This window comes from Podarcis muralis, chromosome 4, assembly GCF_964188315.1.
Source record: "Podarcis muralis chromosome 4, rPodMur119.hap1.1, whole genome shotgun sequence".
Lineage (NCBI taxonomy): Eukaryota > Metazoa > Chordata > Lepidosauria > Squamata > Lacertidae > Podarcis > Podarcis muralis.
Genome location: NC_135658.1, coordinates 23,577,734 through 23,593,214, shown reverse-complemented (window position 1 = coordinate 23,593,214; position 15,481 = coordinate 23,577,734). Strand labels below are relative to the sequence as shown.

Sequence of the window (15,481 nt, the reverse complement as noted above, 5' to 3'; positions counted from 1 at the left end):
GAGTGCCATTTTGTCCCCAGTGGTATTCAGCATCTATACAGTGGAACCTCGGAAGCCAAACGCCTGTAAACTCAAACATTGCAGCTCCCAAAACGGAAGTGATTGTTCTGGTTTTTGAATGATTTTCGGAAGCCAAACATCCAGTGCAGCTTTTGGACTACAATTCCCATCATCCCTCACCACTGGTCCTGCTAGCATGGGATGATGGGAGTTGTATTCCAAAAACAGCTGGAGAGCCAAGTTTGGGAAACCCTAGTCTATATGAAGGTACCGGGAGCAGTCAGTAGGAGTTTTGGAACAAGGTGTCATTAGTACACTGATGAGACTCAGCTCTATTTCCCTATTACATCTGAGGCAGAAGAGGCTGTACAAGCCCTGGACAAATGCCTAGATCTAGTGGTGGACTGGACAATGCCTCTTGCTGGTCTACATGGAGGACAGAGAGGTGTCTGTGAACATGTGTAGAAACAACTACTGTGCAACAGCAAAATCTGCATTCGCTGTTCCACCTACTTCTGCCTCTGGCCCCAATCATTGCTGGCATGAGGGCCTCAGAAAATTACCCAGAAGGCATTGTGGCTCAAAATGTTTCCCCACTGCTGCTCAAAAGAACTCTACTCTTTATTAACAAGCTGGAGAAGTGGGGAGAAAGCAGCAGCACAATGGAATCCAGCAAGGCTAAATGTAATGAAAACAGGAAGGGGAACAAAATACCGAAAAGGAGAAATAACTGGCTAGGCGGCAGAAGCATTCAGAATCTACAGTGTACATAAACAAATTGAATATGAGTCAGCAATGTGATGCTGTGGCTGGAAAGGCCAGTGCCATTTTTAGGTTTTATCGGCCGGAGAATGGTTGCCAAGAACTGGGAAATAATAATGTCATTTTATTCAGCATTATTGTGACCTGATTGGAATGCTGCTGTGAGCTCTGGGCACCAGGTGTCTCAAAAGATATTGGAAAGTTGGAAAAGATTCAGCAGAGAGGTACAAGGACGAGGCAGAGGCTGAGACGGAAATCCTATGAAGCTAAGAAATAAAGAAAAAGCAAGCTATGTACATTTAGCCTAGAGAGAAGGAAACATTATTGATTGGCGCAGGCAGCAGAGAGGGAGATGCCAATATCCTTTTCAGATTTTGGAAAACTATCAGAAAGAAGAGAGAGCGTTTTCACCCAACATGCTCTGAATAGGCCACATACAGCCAGTTTGCAAGCAACGCTCAGCCAAACTACGGCTTAGTATGAACATGTGGGCTCCCAGAAAGGAATTTGTGGCTGCTTTGGTCCTCTTCCAGTCCTGACATGTTGCTGTGAGCTAGGCTAAGCAAGGAGTCCAAACCCGGAATCATGGTTTGTCTTACTCCAGACAAACCATGAACTGTAACCAAACATTATTTACAGATCGTGGTTTGTCTGGTGTGAGACAAACTATTAAACCAGGTTTGGGTGGCTTTATTCACAGCAGTGCAGCTTCAGAAGACCAGGGGCAGGAGCACAACAGCTTCAAAATCTTCCTCCAGAAACTCTCTCATCTGCAGCAAGCCATGGTTTGGCTGAGCACCACAGGCGAGCCAGCTGAAAGATATGCTTATGTTCTGTTAAGAGTAGTTCAACAATGGAACAGCTGGCTGAGAAGAGCTAGGATCTCCTTCTTGTCAAGGCAAAAACTGGGAAAGGAGACTGGATATTCCAGCCTAGCTCTGGGTGCAAGACGCAAAAGGATGGAACAGGAACATACCGTATTTTTTCGTCCATAAGACGCCCCCATGTATAAGATGCCCCCCTATTTTTGGAGACTCCGATTTAAGAAAATGTGGGGAAATGTAACCATGTATAAGAAGCCCCCAAATTTCTGACATTAGGGGGGAAACCTAGTCTTATACACGGAAAAATACAGTACTCCTGCTTCCCTTAGCAGCCAACTGCACATTTCAAAGGAACCAAGTATATATCAGGAGCTATCAGAGCTTTACCAGAAATTCACATCTCAGTGCACAGATGTGCACCTATGTGGTGAGATGCCAAGTGGACAGGTTGGCCCATCTGCCTGGGCAGCTGAGTCAACTTGGAGTGAATCCTGCTTACTGAGGCTGTCCAATAGTTCTCCTCACCTAGGAAGGAATGCATAGGGCTCCTGTACAGGTTGAACTTTGCCTGGAACCTATATAAATAGTGCAAGCTAAGTCAATTTGCATCTCCTCCTGCTAGCAATGAATTACGTGGAGCATTGACCCCTGGAAATCCTATTGAGCTCTCTTCCAGCTTCTGAGTTTCTCCCAAACTTGACTTGAACATTCTTAAACCCATCTCCTCACAGCCATATCGACCAGAAGCTTCTCTCTCAAAGCAAATGAAAGCAGAAATTATCTGAATGTTGAGATCTATAACCAACACTAAATATCATCTGCATTTTTCTCCCCACTCCACCCCGCAGTGTTTTCCGTGGCTCATCAGTTCCACAGCAAAAATGATCTCCTCTCCACAGTAAACCATTTAAGCCACCTTGGCAAGTCATTATATCCTTTTACGAGAGAGAAAAAACAAAGGCTAAAAAGGGCCATTTACAAGGATTTGCAAGCTTTACTGCATCCCCACATTATCACCCATGATTTAGAACAGTATTGTAAACAGCATTACTGGAAGCCAACAACTACTTCAGCAGAGCATGTGAACCAATTTCAACGCATATTGAGCGACTGAGATATTAGGCACCAAATGGTAATTAGGTCTGTATGCATGAAGGTATGAAACAGATGTCATTACGAGTAAAGAAAGGAAACTATCGGTGCACTCAGTTGCGCCTTCCTCAGAGGAAAAGGGCTGGAAACAGGGTTAATACTACAGATTTAGCATTTCCATGTTTCAGATTAGCATTTTAATACAGTGGCACAGGAATCTGTGTATTAGGGGCAGTATTCCTCAAACTTGTAAACTCTTGAGATGCTTTTGTCCTGAATTAAAACCAGAAGCACACTTCCTTTTTCCTTTCTTTGAAGAACTGGGCATTTTGCCTAAGTCCTAAATTCGCCAGCCCATTCACAGGTGGCGAAAAAGGGAGGCGGGGAGGTTTCTGCAATTTTTCAAAAGGAGGGAGGGGGAAATGTTGGAAGGTCCCTATTGGGGAGTTTAGCATGGGATACAATCTTCTCTTTTCCTTTTTGCCCTTTATTTTCACTAGGGAACATTAGAAAGGCACCAGAAAAGAAAACTGCTGCGGCAATTGAAGCAAACAGCTTTCCTATCTATCCCTGCTACAGACAGTATGGACCTAGATGGGCCAGTGATCTAGCCTGGCTTGAAGGAAGCTTCCCACATACTTTCTGCGAGAATGAAGCAGAGTAGCAATCCATGCAGGAGGTGCAACAGGAAGTCTTTTCTGTGGATGGGCAATTCTACCACATCAATGTCTAGGAAGAGACGGAACGTTCCATTCACATCTGATGCAGAGAATGGAGGAGGCTTACCTGCCTGCAGAGGAGGAGTCTGCTTTAGATTAACCACAGTTTACTGTGCTGTCTGCACCCAGTGAACAGTGGTTAATCTTAATTATGGTTTGTTGGGGTGGGGGGAGGAAGTCTACTTCAAGCCACATAGAGTTAATAACAACAACAATTAGGGCCTTTTTGTGACAGTCCTCACCAGTACAGAACATCCACCTTTCCCTGGGGCTGTTTAAGAAAGACCTGTGTGTCCTCAGGGAAGATAGAAGCAAAGGAATCCAGCCAAAATATCATCAGTGGGCCTGAGAGGGCTCTGCCACTCTACATTTTACATAATGTAAGCATTTTAAAATTGTAAACTGCCTTGGGTGCCTTGGCAGAAAAGTGTTTGTAAATCCAATAAATAAGACAATAAGACATGGTAGCAGCACCTTTCCCCCCTCCTTTTGCTGTCCATGGCTGCCATTTTGTGCAGGCCCCCTTGGCACCTTTATCAATAAATGAGTACTCGCACCTCGCTTTCTCAAAAAAAACACTGGTTTTTTTTAATAATAAAAAAAACTGGAGAATTTACTTGATGTTGTTGATGGGAACTTTCTTCTGTGACAGCTGCTGCATCATTCCCTTTTCCTCCGAAGAAAGCAGCACAAGGAGAGCTTCCCCACCTTCTTTGTACCTAAGAAAGGAATTAGAAAACAAAATGTTTCCTGATTAGGTTTCCAGATGGTGAATAAAAACTGACAGATTCTTCTAAGGGCCAAACCAAACGTGGCATTAATTGCATCTTCACATCTAATGTGCAGGTTGTTGTTTTCTTTAAAACGCAAAAAATCAGGGATTTTCCTCAAGGCGGTGGCGGCAGAAGAACGCATTTAATTCCTCCATCACACCAGCTGGAATCCCCACAGTTTTCAACCCTGGCCAGCAGAAGCTATTTGCATCCCAACATGGGTTTACAGGCTACAGAGACCTAAGAGACACGGATCAGTGTCTTAGTTAAGCCTATCAAACATCTGGCACACACCCTGTTCTCTCCTTTTGAAGAGCAGAGCTAGAACAAGTATTCTTGCAAGTTACGTCCTGAGCTTTAGGATTGGGCAAGCAACGGGGTATTCCTCCATAAGCACACACAGTTTGCTCACACGATTGCCTCCGTGTCCATGGAGACAGAGGTAGAATTAGTGGCACCAGCTCACTATCAGCCTTAACAACAAATGCTTCCCCTGAAAGGGAAGGCTCTCTGCCAATAGTGGGAATTTTGGAAAATGATATACAGTGGTACCTCGGTTTAAGAACAGTCCAGTTTAAGAACGATCTGGTTTACAAACTCCGCAAAACAGGAAATAGTGTCTTGGTTTGAGAACTTTACCTCGGTCTAAGAATCCGAACGGTGGAAGGGTACCGGCAGCAGGAGGCCTCATTAGGGAAAGCGCACCTCAGTTTAAGAACGGTTTTGGTTTAAGAACAGACTTCTGGAATGGATTAAGTTTGTAAACTGAGGTACCACTGTATAATGAATTGGAAAAAAATGTTTAAAATAACCTTTTTTAAAAAAAAAAAAAACTCTGAAGCTTTCCTTTTTGGTATTTTAGGTGTTGAAATCCCAATGGAGCAGAAAATACTATTTATGTATGTGATCACAACTGCTCAGATGTTAATGGCTCAGAGATAGAAAGAAGACAAAGTCCCTACGAGAGAAGAATGGCAGATTAAGTTGATGGATTATGCTGAATTCGCAAAAATGACCGGAAGAATCAGAAATCAGGAAGACCAAAATTTTAATATGGAATGGGGGAAATCTATATTTTATCTTAAAAACCATTGTAAGCAGCTAAAACCATTAGTAGGATTGGAATAACACTTGTATTTTATTGGTGAATTTTGGACACAATGGAGAGGTAAAAGATTTGGATTATTATAAAAGATGCAGGAGGAAATGGTTAAAAAAAGGACCCAGAAAGGGGAGGAGGGAAGTCCAGGAGATTCTTTGGAATCTTGTTTTTATGTTGGTTTTTGGATAATCGACTGTAAAACTTTAAAGTGAAAAACTAAATAAAATTTAAAGAATAAAAAGATAGTGAGAGACAATGAAGCCATCTAGACTGGGGTTACATAGCACTTGGGGTGTCTGGTATTGCAGAGATGAGACATTCTTCTGACAAACCACTAAGCCCTGGCTCCAGATCTCCTGGCTCCCCATCCGCTGGGACCCTCCCCTAGTTTGGTCTCCTTCTGGGGTCCCCAGTTCTCACCACCTCCAACCCAGAAGGACCTTTCTCCGAGTTGGTCTCCTCCAACTCCCCAAGCTCCTCCCTTTCCTCCTTGTCACATGACCATCCATTCCATCCTTACCAAACTGGGACTGGGAAAACAGCAAAATATCTTGCTGCTACCCAAGGCTCCGCACAATAAAACAGCATTTTTGGAGGTACAGTAAACAGCAAATTTCCAAAATAGATGCTTCTAGGGGCAAGCTGGTGACCACATTTGTGGCTGAAGAATACAGGACAATTAGGAGTGATGCCGTCCAAAACCGCTCATTAAAAACTCACAAACCAAAGAGATTAGTGACACAGCTTCCTACAGAGATGGGAAACTTGTGGCCTTTCAGAAGTTGGCGGACTACAACTTCCATCCTCTTTGACCCCCGGCCATGCCGGCTGGGACTGATATGGGTTGGAAGTGCAACAACACCTGGAGGGTCACAGGGCCCCACACCAATATTTTACAGGAATAACATAGACAGCTTTCCACTCTTTGCATAAAAGAGCAGCAGCTTCTGATTTTTACAATTTTAGATCTCCCGCCCCAGACTCCCTTCGTTCAAAATTCTTCAAAAATTGCTGTTGCTGAAGTTCTGATATATGCAAAATATGTGTATGTATAATTGAGTAATTATCCTATCCGTTAAGCAGCAGGCGGTGAGCCTAACAATTTTCAAGTCACACATATTCATTACGTATAAAGCCTAAACCAGACTGCCTCTCCCTGTTAGCTTAACTTATGGAACAGCCCCTTAGAAAATCCTAGAAAGCTGTTGCACTTCAAGAAATAAAGGATCTGCCAAGTATAAATGGGCTCAGGACATAGCTGTGTTTCTTACAGGTAACAACCTATTAAAGGATTTGATCAGACTAACACAATGGGCTTTTTGAGCATCCAAAACCAACAGTGGACCAAAGGTATACATTATATTTTATTGTACATTATGTGCTTGGAATTAAGCTTTTAACATATTGTCATATGGTTGTTGCGGCTGCTCGAGAGTAACCAGGCAGGACTCCAACCTGTCTTTTACAGGCTTTATTTTGGTGCAAACTATTTACAGTGAAGAGCGTCAAAAGTTCGTGTCTGGCTCAATCGCTAGCAGAATCCGGGAGTGGTCTGTTTTTGGACCTCCCCCAACATAAGAGTTTCTTTACTCCCAACCTTCTCCTTCCTTCTCTGCACCTTAGGCTACTGCACAGCACGGGCGATGGCAAGGGCGTGTTTCCCTCCTGTCCGCCTTCCCTAGGGGTGGTGTTAAGGCTCCCACAAGCATCCTCTGGTCCTTGCACCTCTCCCCCACTAGAGGCGGGGCTTTCCTCCTCCCCGGAAGAGGAACTGCTTCACAAGATTTTCGGAAGCTCCCTGTAACACAACTGCCCTTCTGTTGCTCGCCTCTGAGCCGATGGCAGTTCCCTGACACATACGGATGCCAGAAGGCATCTGAAAATGTTGTTCACAAGAATCTTTACATTGTGTAAGCACACATAGGTACAGTGGTACCTCGGGTTACATACGCTTCAGGTTACATATGCTTCAGGTTACAGACTCCACTAACCCAGAAATAGTACCTCGGATGTTTGCTTCAGGATGAGAACAGAAATTGTGCTCCGGCGGTGCGGCAGCAGGAGGAGGCCCCATTAGCTAAAGTGGTGCTTCAGGTTAAGAACAGCTTCAGGTTAAGAACGGACCTCCGGACTGAATTAAGTACTTAACCCGAGGTACCACTGTATTTGTCATTCACAAGGGGGTACCATTCGAGAAGGATAAGAGGTCTGCTAAACATGTACGGTGTTTATCCCACATCACCCCACATATTTAGCAGACCACACGTGCTCATTCCTCGGGTGCAGCTTTAACCCTAGACACCTCACACAGGTTCTACACACTGAGTGGCAACAGCTAAAAATAAAGGCCTGAGAGAAGAGGAATGTTTTTGCATGGAGGCGAAAGATATGTAACAAAGGTGCCAGGTGAGTCTCCCCCGGGAAAGCATTCCACAAATGGGGAGCCAATGCAGAAAAGGCCTGTTCTTGTGTTGCTGCCCTGTAGATTGCTCACAGAAGAAGCACACAAAGAAGGGCGTCAGATGTTGATCACAGGGTCTGGGTCGGTTCATATGAAGGGAGGCAGTCTTTGACGTACTGTGGTCCTGAACCATTTAAAGCTCTATAGGTTAAAGGCAGCACTTTGAATTGGGCCCAGAAACTAACTGGCAGCCAATGCAGTCAGCCCAGGACTAAGATTATATGCTAAAACCATCTTGCCCCAGTGAGCAACCTAGCCACTGAATTTTGCACCAGCTAATGTTTCTGTACCCTCATACAACATGTTGCAGAAATCGAATGCTGATGCAAGCCACTCCATGCCACCAAAGCCACGTGAGCCTCAAGCTACAGCAAAGGATCCAGAAATACTCCCAAACTACGTATGCGCTCCTTCAGAGAGAGTGTAACCCTATCAAGAGCTCTCATCTAGTCCGTTACCCAGGCAAGAAGCAGGCCAGCACACCCACTGCCTCACCTGCAGTTGTGAATGAAAAGTAGAGTTGTGTGTCATCAGCATATTATTGACAACGTACTCCCAAGCTCTGGATGACCCCGCTCAGTGGTTTCATGTAGATGTTAAATACCATGGGGAATAAAATTGAACCCTGAGGAACCCCACACTGAAGGCTTCGTAGAGCTGAAGAACACTCCCCAAGCATCTGTCTCTGGAATTGACCATCCAAGTAGGACCAAAACCACCACAAAGGAGTGCCACCCAGCCCTAACTTGAACTGCCATTCCAGAAGGATACCATGCTCAATGGTATCAAATGCCATAGAGAGGTTGAGGAGAATTAACAATAACACATTTCCCCTGTCTCTCTCCCAACAGAGGTCATCATTCAGGGTGGCCAAAGCAGTTTCTATGCCAAATGTGGTCCCAATTAAACCCCAATTAAAATGGATCTAGAGAATCAGTTTCCTCCAAGAGCACCTAGATCTGGTCCACAACCACAAGCTCAAGAACCTTGCCCAAGAAGGGGAGATTTACACCTGGCCAGTAATTAGATTTTCCAAATGTAGTGAAAGTTTCCTGAGGAGTGGTTTTACCATTGTCTCCTTCAAAAACAAACTAATGTTTGCCATTTTGTCCAAATACAGCAGACTGTTGTTAGTGCAAACTATAGTTTGCTACCAAGCTACACCATAACCTGGTAAGTGGAGGCAGGCAAGAACCATACACACTTGAGGCTTGTACCTGCTCATTATGTATTTTATCATTTGTGGCTACTTCTGAATCAGACCTCAGTCTTTGAGGATCATTTCACCCATTACAGAGCAGCGATCTGAAATTTGCCCTAAGTGTTCATGGAAGAGTGAGCAGTTGATTCCAGCCCTCAGCGTAACTTTTTAAATGTGAACACCAACAACCATGAACTCTCATATGCACCCAACAAAATTATGGAAATATAGCAATAAAGACAAGTGTGCAACTGAATTGCACAAACATTCAGAACCACCATATGGACAATGCATTTTATGCTACACAGCGTTTTCAAATATCAGCCGCTGCGTCCACACATTTGAGCTTTAAGTCTCCCCTTAAAGTATGCATTAAAAAAAATATAATGTGTGAGGAAGCCCTGAAACAGTTGGACAAAAATACATTAACGTAGCTTTCCAAAAATGAAAGCTAACTACTGCTGTCCTCTAGTGGCATTGTATTCCATTATATTATATCACACATGATCAAAATAGGCTTCATGGGCTGGAGCAAGGCACATGAGCAATAAGATAATCAGATTTGGGGTGACGAGTGTATCTTTAAAGATGTTTCTGCATGAAGACACTCCACTTCTATTATCCTAGAGGTCAACAGAATGTTAATGGCAACTTGTCTTGAGAAAAATGGTCGAAAACTATGAATATTTATAAGAACTCAGTGGAAACCTTATTGCGGGATTTTATTTTTAAACACTACCTAGCATTCTCATTTTCTTTAAAATGTCATAAGGCTAGATGAAATTTTGCTATTTTTAAAGCAGAATTATTCCCCAACGACTGAAGCTGTGGCGTAACTTTCAAACTAGCCCCCAAACCAGAATGAGTATGGGACACCAGCAAAAAAAGGTTCACTTTTCCCCAACTTTTATCGGTTTGGACCGATCTTATTAGGACCCAGCTTTGTCCACCTTTGAAGTGGACAGGCTTTCGGAACAGGATTGCAGTCATTCTAATCTAAACAGGTTAGGCATTAAACCATGTCTTGCTGCTCTTTGGGGTGTATATATATCCGATCAATAACCCTTGCCTGCATTTTTTGACTATCCTTTGGTGTGTGGCTATGGGGGCTTCGCATGACGAGCTCCTGCACTTCAAAAATTACTACTACTGAGACAACACAAAAGCCAACAAGCAGTTCTTAAACCACTATTTGTGTACTGTACCTAATGGAAGCCATAACCATGGTTTGGGTTTTTAAACAATGTTTAGCACAAAACATGGTCAGACCGATGTCTGAATTGAGCCACGGTTTTGATCAACCCATTATCCATACCATAAAGAAAAATATTTCCTTAGATTTGAAAGCTAAAGTATTCAAAGTGTGCATAGTGCCTGTGAGCAGAGAACTGGACCGTGACACAGAAACACGAACAGATTAAGAACAACATAGCATGCCATGGAATATGCAACGCTAGGAGCATCATTAAAAGATAGGTAAATGAATAATTGGATATGACAAATTTCAAAAGTCATGGATGCAGTGGAAAAGGCTGTGCAGTTAAAATGGACATGGGGCAAGTGACAATTCAGGCCAATGAATGTTAAGTCTGCAGACCCTACAACTGTAAAAGACCAGGTGGACAACCACCTATGCCATGGGTGGACAACCTTAAACTGACAGTGGAGTTTACATGGATGAAGGAAGCCACCCAGAGTGGCTGGGGCAATCCAGTCAGATGGATGGCATATTTATTATTATTATTATTATTATTACTGGGGAGAACCTGAAGAAGCATACAGTGATACAGTGGTACCTCGGGTTTACATACGCTTCAGGTTACATACGCTTCAGGTTACAGACTCTGCTAACCCAGAAATAGTGCTTCAGGTTAAGAACTTTGCTTCAGGATGAGAACAGAAATCGTGTTCCGGCGGCACGGCGTCAGTGGGAGGTCCCATTAGCTAAAGTGGTGCTTCAGGTAAAGAACAGTTTCAGGTTAAGTACAGACCTCTGGAACGAATTAAGTACTTAACCCGAGGTACCACTGTACCTTGGTACTAGAATGGATTGGCTCCCGAACAAACACCGCAAACCCAGAAGTAAGTGTTCCAGTTTGCAAACGTTTTTTGGAAGCCGATCATCCGATTCAGCTTCCGCTTGAGTGCAGGAAGCTCCTGCAGCCAACCATAAGCCGCGCCTTAGTTTTCGAACTTTTTCGGGAGTCGAACGGACTCCCGAAACGGATTAAGTTCGAGAACCAATGTACCACCATACACTGTACAGTGGTACCTTGGCTTAAGAAGTTAATTTGTTCTGGAGGTCCGTTCTTAACCTGAAACTGTTCTTAACCTGAAGCAACACTTTAGCTAATGGGGCTTCCTGCTGCCGCTGTGCGGCCGCTGCACGATTTCTGTTCTCATCCTGAAGCAAAGTTCTTAACCCGAGGTACTATTTCTGTGTTAGTGGAGTCTGTAACCTGAAGAGTCTGTAACCCGAGGTACCACTGTATATCCAAAGATGGATGTTGGACTCTGCAAATGAGGAAAAAGAAGAATCCATCCCATGAGGTTTTGGAGAAGATTAAATGAGAGGCCCATGTACTCTTTCCTAAGCTCCCTTCTGAGAACGGCGGGATACAAATGCCAAACACCACTCCTTCAGGAAATGTTCAGGACATTTTCTATTTTAGTCAAGTTTTCACACAGCACTAATAATTTGATTTCAGACTTACAATAGTATCTGTCCATTCTATTTTAATTACTGCAAGCATACAGATTCCTAATTAGGTAAGGTATTTAACTTGGCTTTCGTTCTACGCAGTTATGCACTCTCACGGCTCGCGGAACTTTCTAATTATCTCTAACCTCATTAACGGCTACTAAAACTGTCGATGTAATTTTTATGAAGTTTTTAAAAGTCTACACCACAACCTCGCTCACTAATTTCTAGTGGATTAAAGAGCCGCAGTCTGGTATTTGGAACATTTAAACTCTGAGGAAGAGGGGCCCCCAGCCCCACCCCGTGAAAGAAATGAAGAGGTGCAATCCAGACTGCTCAATATTTCAATGACACTTAAGGATGTTTAATATTATTTGGCTTCTGTTGAGCAATTAACCTCTCTGACATCATGCTTTTAATTGAAAACTCATACGCACAGGAAAATATGGAGAGAGAGAAACCAAGCATACTCTCATTTATTTTAGTGTTCATCTTGTCTCAAGCCCTGTCTGGGAGGATTTCAGTTGTGAAGAGTGTCAGTGTTGCAACACAAAGACAGAAAAAAGCCAACAATTGGCCTAGGGTGCGGCAGCAGGCTGCACTGGGCCAAATCTAGGGTTCAGCTGCCAACTCTGAAGCAAGGGGAAATTTACAGAAGAGGTTGTAGCTGTGTCCGTGGTTTGTGTCTAATGAGGGACTGGAGGGGAATACTCTGGTTTATCACCCCTGATTAGTTGCTGACCATGGGGGTTTGCTGCACAATCGTTATCAAGTCAACAAAATAAGATCTATGACAATGACTAGTTTGTATTTCAGTCTGCCCAGTCAGCTACTGGAACTTAGCTGCTGGCATTCATCGTTTCAAAGCAAAAGTTTCTTCTTCTCTGTAGACCAGTGATGGCAAATTGGCAGCCTCCAGATGTTGTGGGACTACAAACTCCCATGGCAGTCCAACAACATCTGGATGGCCACAGGCACCCCATCCCTGCTGGAATCTTTGTTATAACCTAAGATCCCACCCCCAACCACCCCCTCCAAGCACAGCTTAAACTAATTAAGTCTGTAATTATCCACACCAATTCTATTTAAATATTACAATGTCAATTAGGGCTTTCTCAACTTCCTTACTACCATCCTTTCCCATTGATTTGCTCTGTTCTTCTCAACATCCCATCTAACGAAGCATTTCTACAAATAGCTTGTTTGCTATTTTCATTTAGTTGGTCCTAATAAAAACATGCTGCTGTTATAGATTCCCACCCGGCCACCTAAAAAAATAGGGAAATCGTCAAAACATTGCAGATGCCATGTAGATGACTGCATACAAGACTTAAACATATGTCCATGTATTACTCTTGCAATACTACACTTGATGTTTGGTAATTGCTTTTAAAATTGTCAATGGAGTTCATAAATTTAAAAAAGATGGAGAAATACAGTTATCCGAAATTTCTGTCACATTCACACAGATGTTTTAAAATAGCTACATATTGAACAGGAACTGCTGTATGCATGCAATTCAACACTGTGAAGTTGCGATCATATTTTTCGATAGACTGCTTCCTTTAAATGGTTGTGTCCTCAATGCCATTCAGCTCACAAATGCATCAACTCATGTTTGGTGGCCCTTTATCAATCATATGATAAGCGATCCACACCAAAACTGTATCCTGATACATCATTTATGTATATGGAATTACTCATAAGCTATCTTAAGTCAATTAAGTCAATTAAGTCAATTATACTTTAAATCTTTCTGTGGATGATGAATGATATGTCTTTATATATCAATGTAGATTTGTTTTGATTTTATAAAGCCATGTACTTGTGGATTCTTTGGGGCATGTTTTCCTCTGGAGACCAAGGTTTGGGAACAGCTGGAGACCAAGGTTTGGGAAACTCTGCTCTAAAACGTAATGGTATAAGTAATATGTATTGAAACTTGTTTAAAAAAATATAATAAAGAGAATTTCTTTTTAAAAAACTAGAGCGATTATGCGATATGCTTTCATGGGCGCATCTGTGTGCTTGAATCCACACTTTGTTGTTGTTTAGTCGTTTAGTCGTGTCCGACTCTTCGTGACCCCATGGACCAGAGCACGCCAGGCACTTCTGTCTTCCATTGCCTCCCGCAGTTTGATCAAACTCATGTTGGTAGCTTCGAGAACACTGTCCAACCATCTCGTCCTCTGTCGTCCCCTTCTCCTTGTGCCCTCCGTCTTTCCCAACATCAGGGTCTTTTCCAGGGAGTCTTCTCTTCTCATGAGGTGGCCAAAGTATTGGAGCCTCAGCTTCAGGATCTGTCCTTCCAGTGAGCACTCAGGGCTGATTTCCTTCAGAATGGAGAGGTTTGATCTTCTTGCAGTCCATGGGACTCTCAAGAGTCTCCTCCAGCACCATAATTCAAAAGCATCAATTTTTCAGCAATGTGTGGGTCTTTAAGGTGCTGCAAGGCTTTTTCTTGTATTTGCTGCATGGGGACTAACCAAACTATGTCTCTGGAAATAAAATCTGAAAGTCTCAAATGCACGCCTTTCCATCAAAAGTGTGATACGTAGAAAGCTTGTTTGATCCTCTTGTCAACCCATTTCAGACTCAGACAGACACACACACATCCCTACGATCAAAGAACAGCAGCAATCGCACACCACAGCAGCATTGCCTGAATATATTTCTCAGTATTTCCTTTCAAATGCAATTCAGAGGTCAGAAACATGAGGTCGAAGGAAATCAAAAGCAGCTTTCTTTGACAGAAGTGGATTCTGTACTACAGGGATGGTGGGAGCTGGGATGGGGAACTGGATTTAGATGACCTCTTCCAACCCCCAGGGCCATTTTGACAGGTGAGAAGTCACCCAACTATAAGTCACCTAACGTCATCAGGACGTCAGGTGAAACACCTTTCTCTGCCTGGGGGTTTCTGAAACCAAAACATTTGTGCAAAGGCCCATGCAAGCATGGCCAATCAGCTAATCATTCTGCAAACTGCCACACACCTGATATCAGCCTGGGAACAGCCTCCCACCGATGCAATACGGACATTGTGGTATATAAATAGATTGGCATGGACAAAAATACAGTATCTGACCCAGGGAAGGCATGTGAAGTAAGGCTGATGCCTAAAACATCATGTTAATGGAGAGAGGTCAAGGATCCATCCAGGCCACAATTAATCCATACCTCTTGATTTCATTTCTGGGTTACACAGAGGCATTGGGGGTGGGGGAGGAAAAATCCTCCGAAAGAATTGCCGTTTTGCTGACATTGATGGTAATTCCTCTTTATGGCTTTTCATATTTGCTTCTGACATTTTTATGGTTCTGCTATTTGTGACAGATTGTATGATTTGTTTTGTAACTCTGTGCCTTGTTCCTTCCCGTCATGCCCTTCCATCAAGTAGCCCAGCAGTTTGTCGTTGTTGTTACATGATTAGTTTCAAGCTTCTTCTGTATCACAGGATAAAACTCCCATCATTGCATATAACTCTCATTTGGAATGTCTGGGACTGATGGGGGATGGTGCAGGTTGGTGTATATATTTATTAGATGAGCTGCGGTTGCAGAGCTCATCTTGCTTTATTGGCCGAGGGAGCCGGTGTACAGCTTCCAGGTCATGTGGCCAGCATGACTAAGCCACTTCTGGGGAACCAGAGCAGCGCACGGAAACGCCGTTTACCTTCCCGCCGGAGCGGTACCTATTTATCTACTTGCACTTTGATGTGCTTTCAAACTGATAGGTTGGCAGGAGCAGGGACCAAGCAACGGGAGCTCACCCTGTCACAGGGATTCGAACCGCCGACCTTCTGATCAGCAAGCCCTAGGCTCTGTGGTTTAACCCACAGCGCCA

The 15,481-nt window shown here is 43.5% G+C and overlaps 1 protein-coding gene across 1 annotated transcript in view; it reads right to left on the bottom strand.

The window, feature by feature from the left end:
* DDX10 (DEAD-box helicase 10) overlaps nt 1-15,481 on the bottom strand; it is a 171,635-nt gene that overhangs the window by 134,799 nt on the left and 21,355 nt on the right. The window contains exon 10 of the mRNA XM_028726235.2: nt 4,015-4,116. Within this exon, the coding sequence (XP_028582068.2) occupies nt 4,015-4,116 (102 nt within the window). The remainder of the gene's footprint in view (nt 1-4,014; nt 4,117-15,481) is intronic.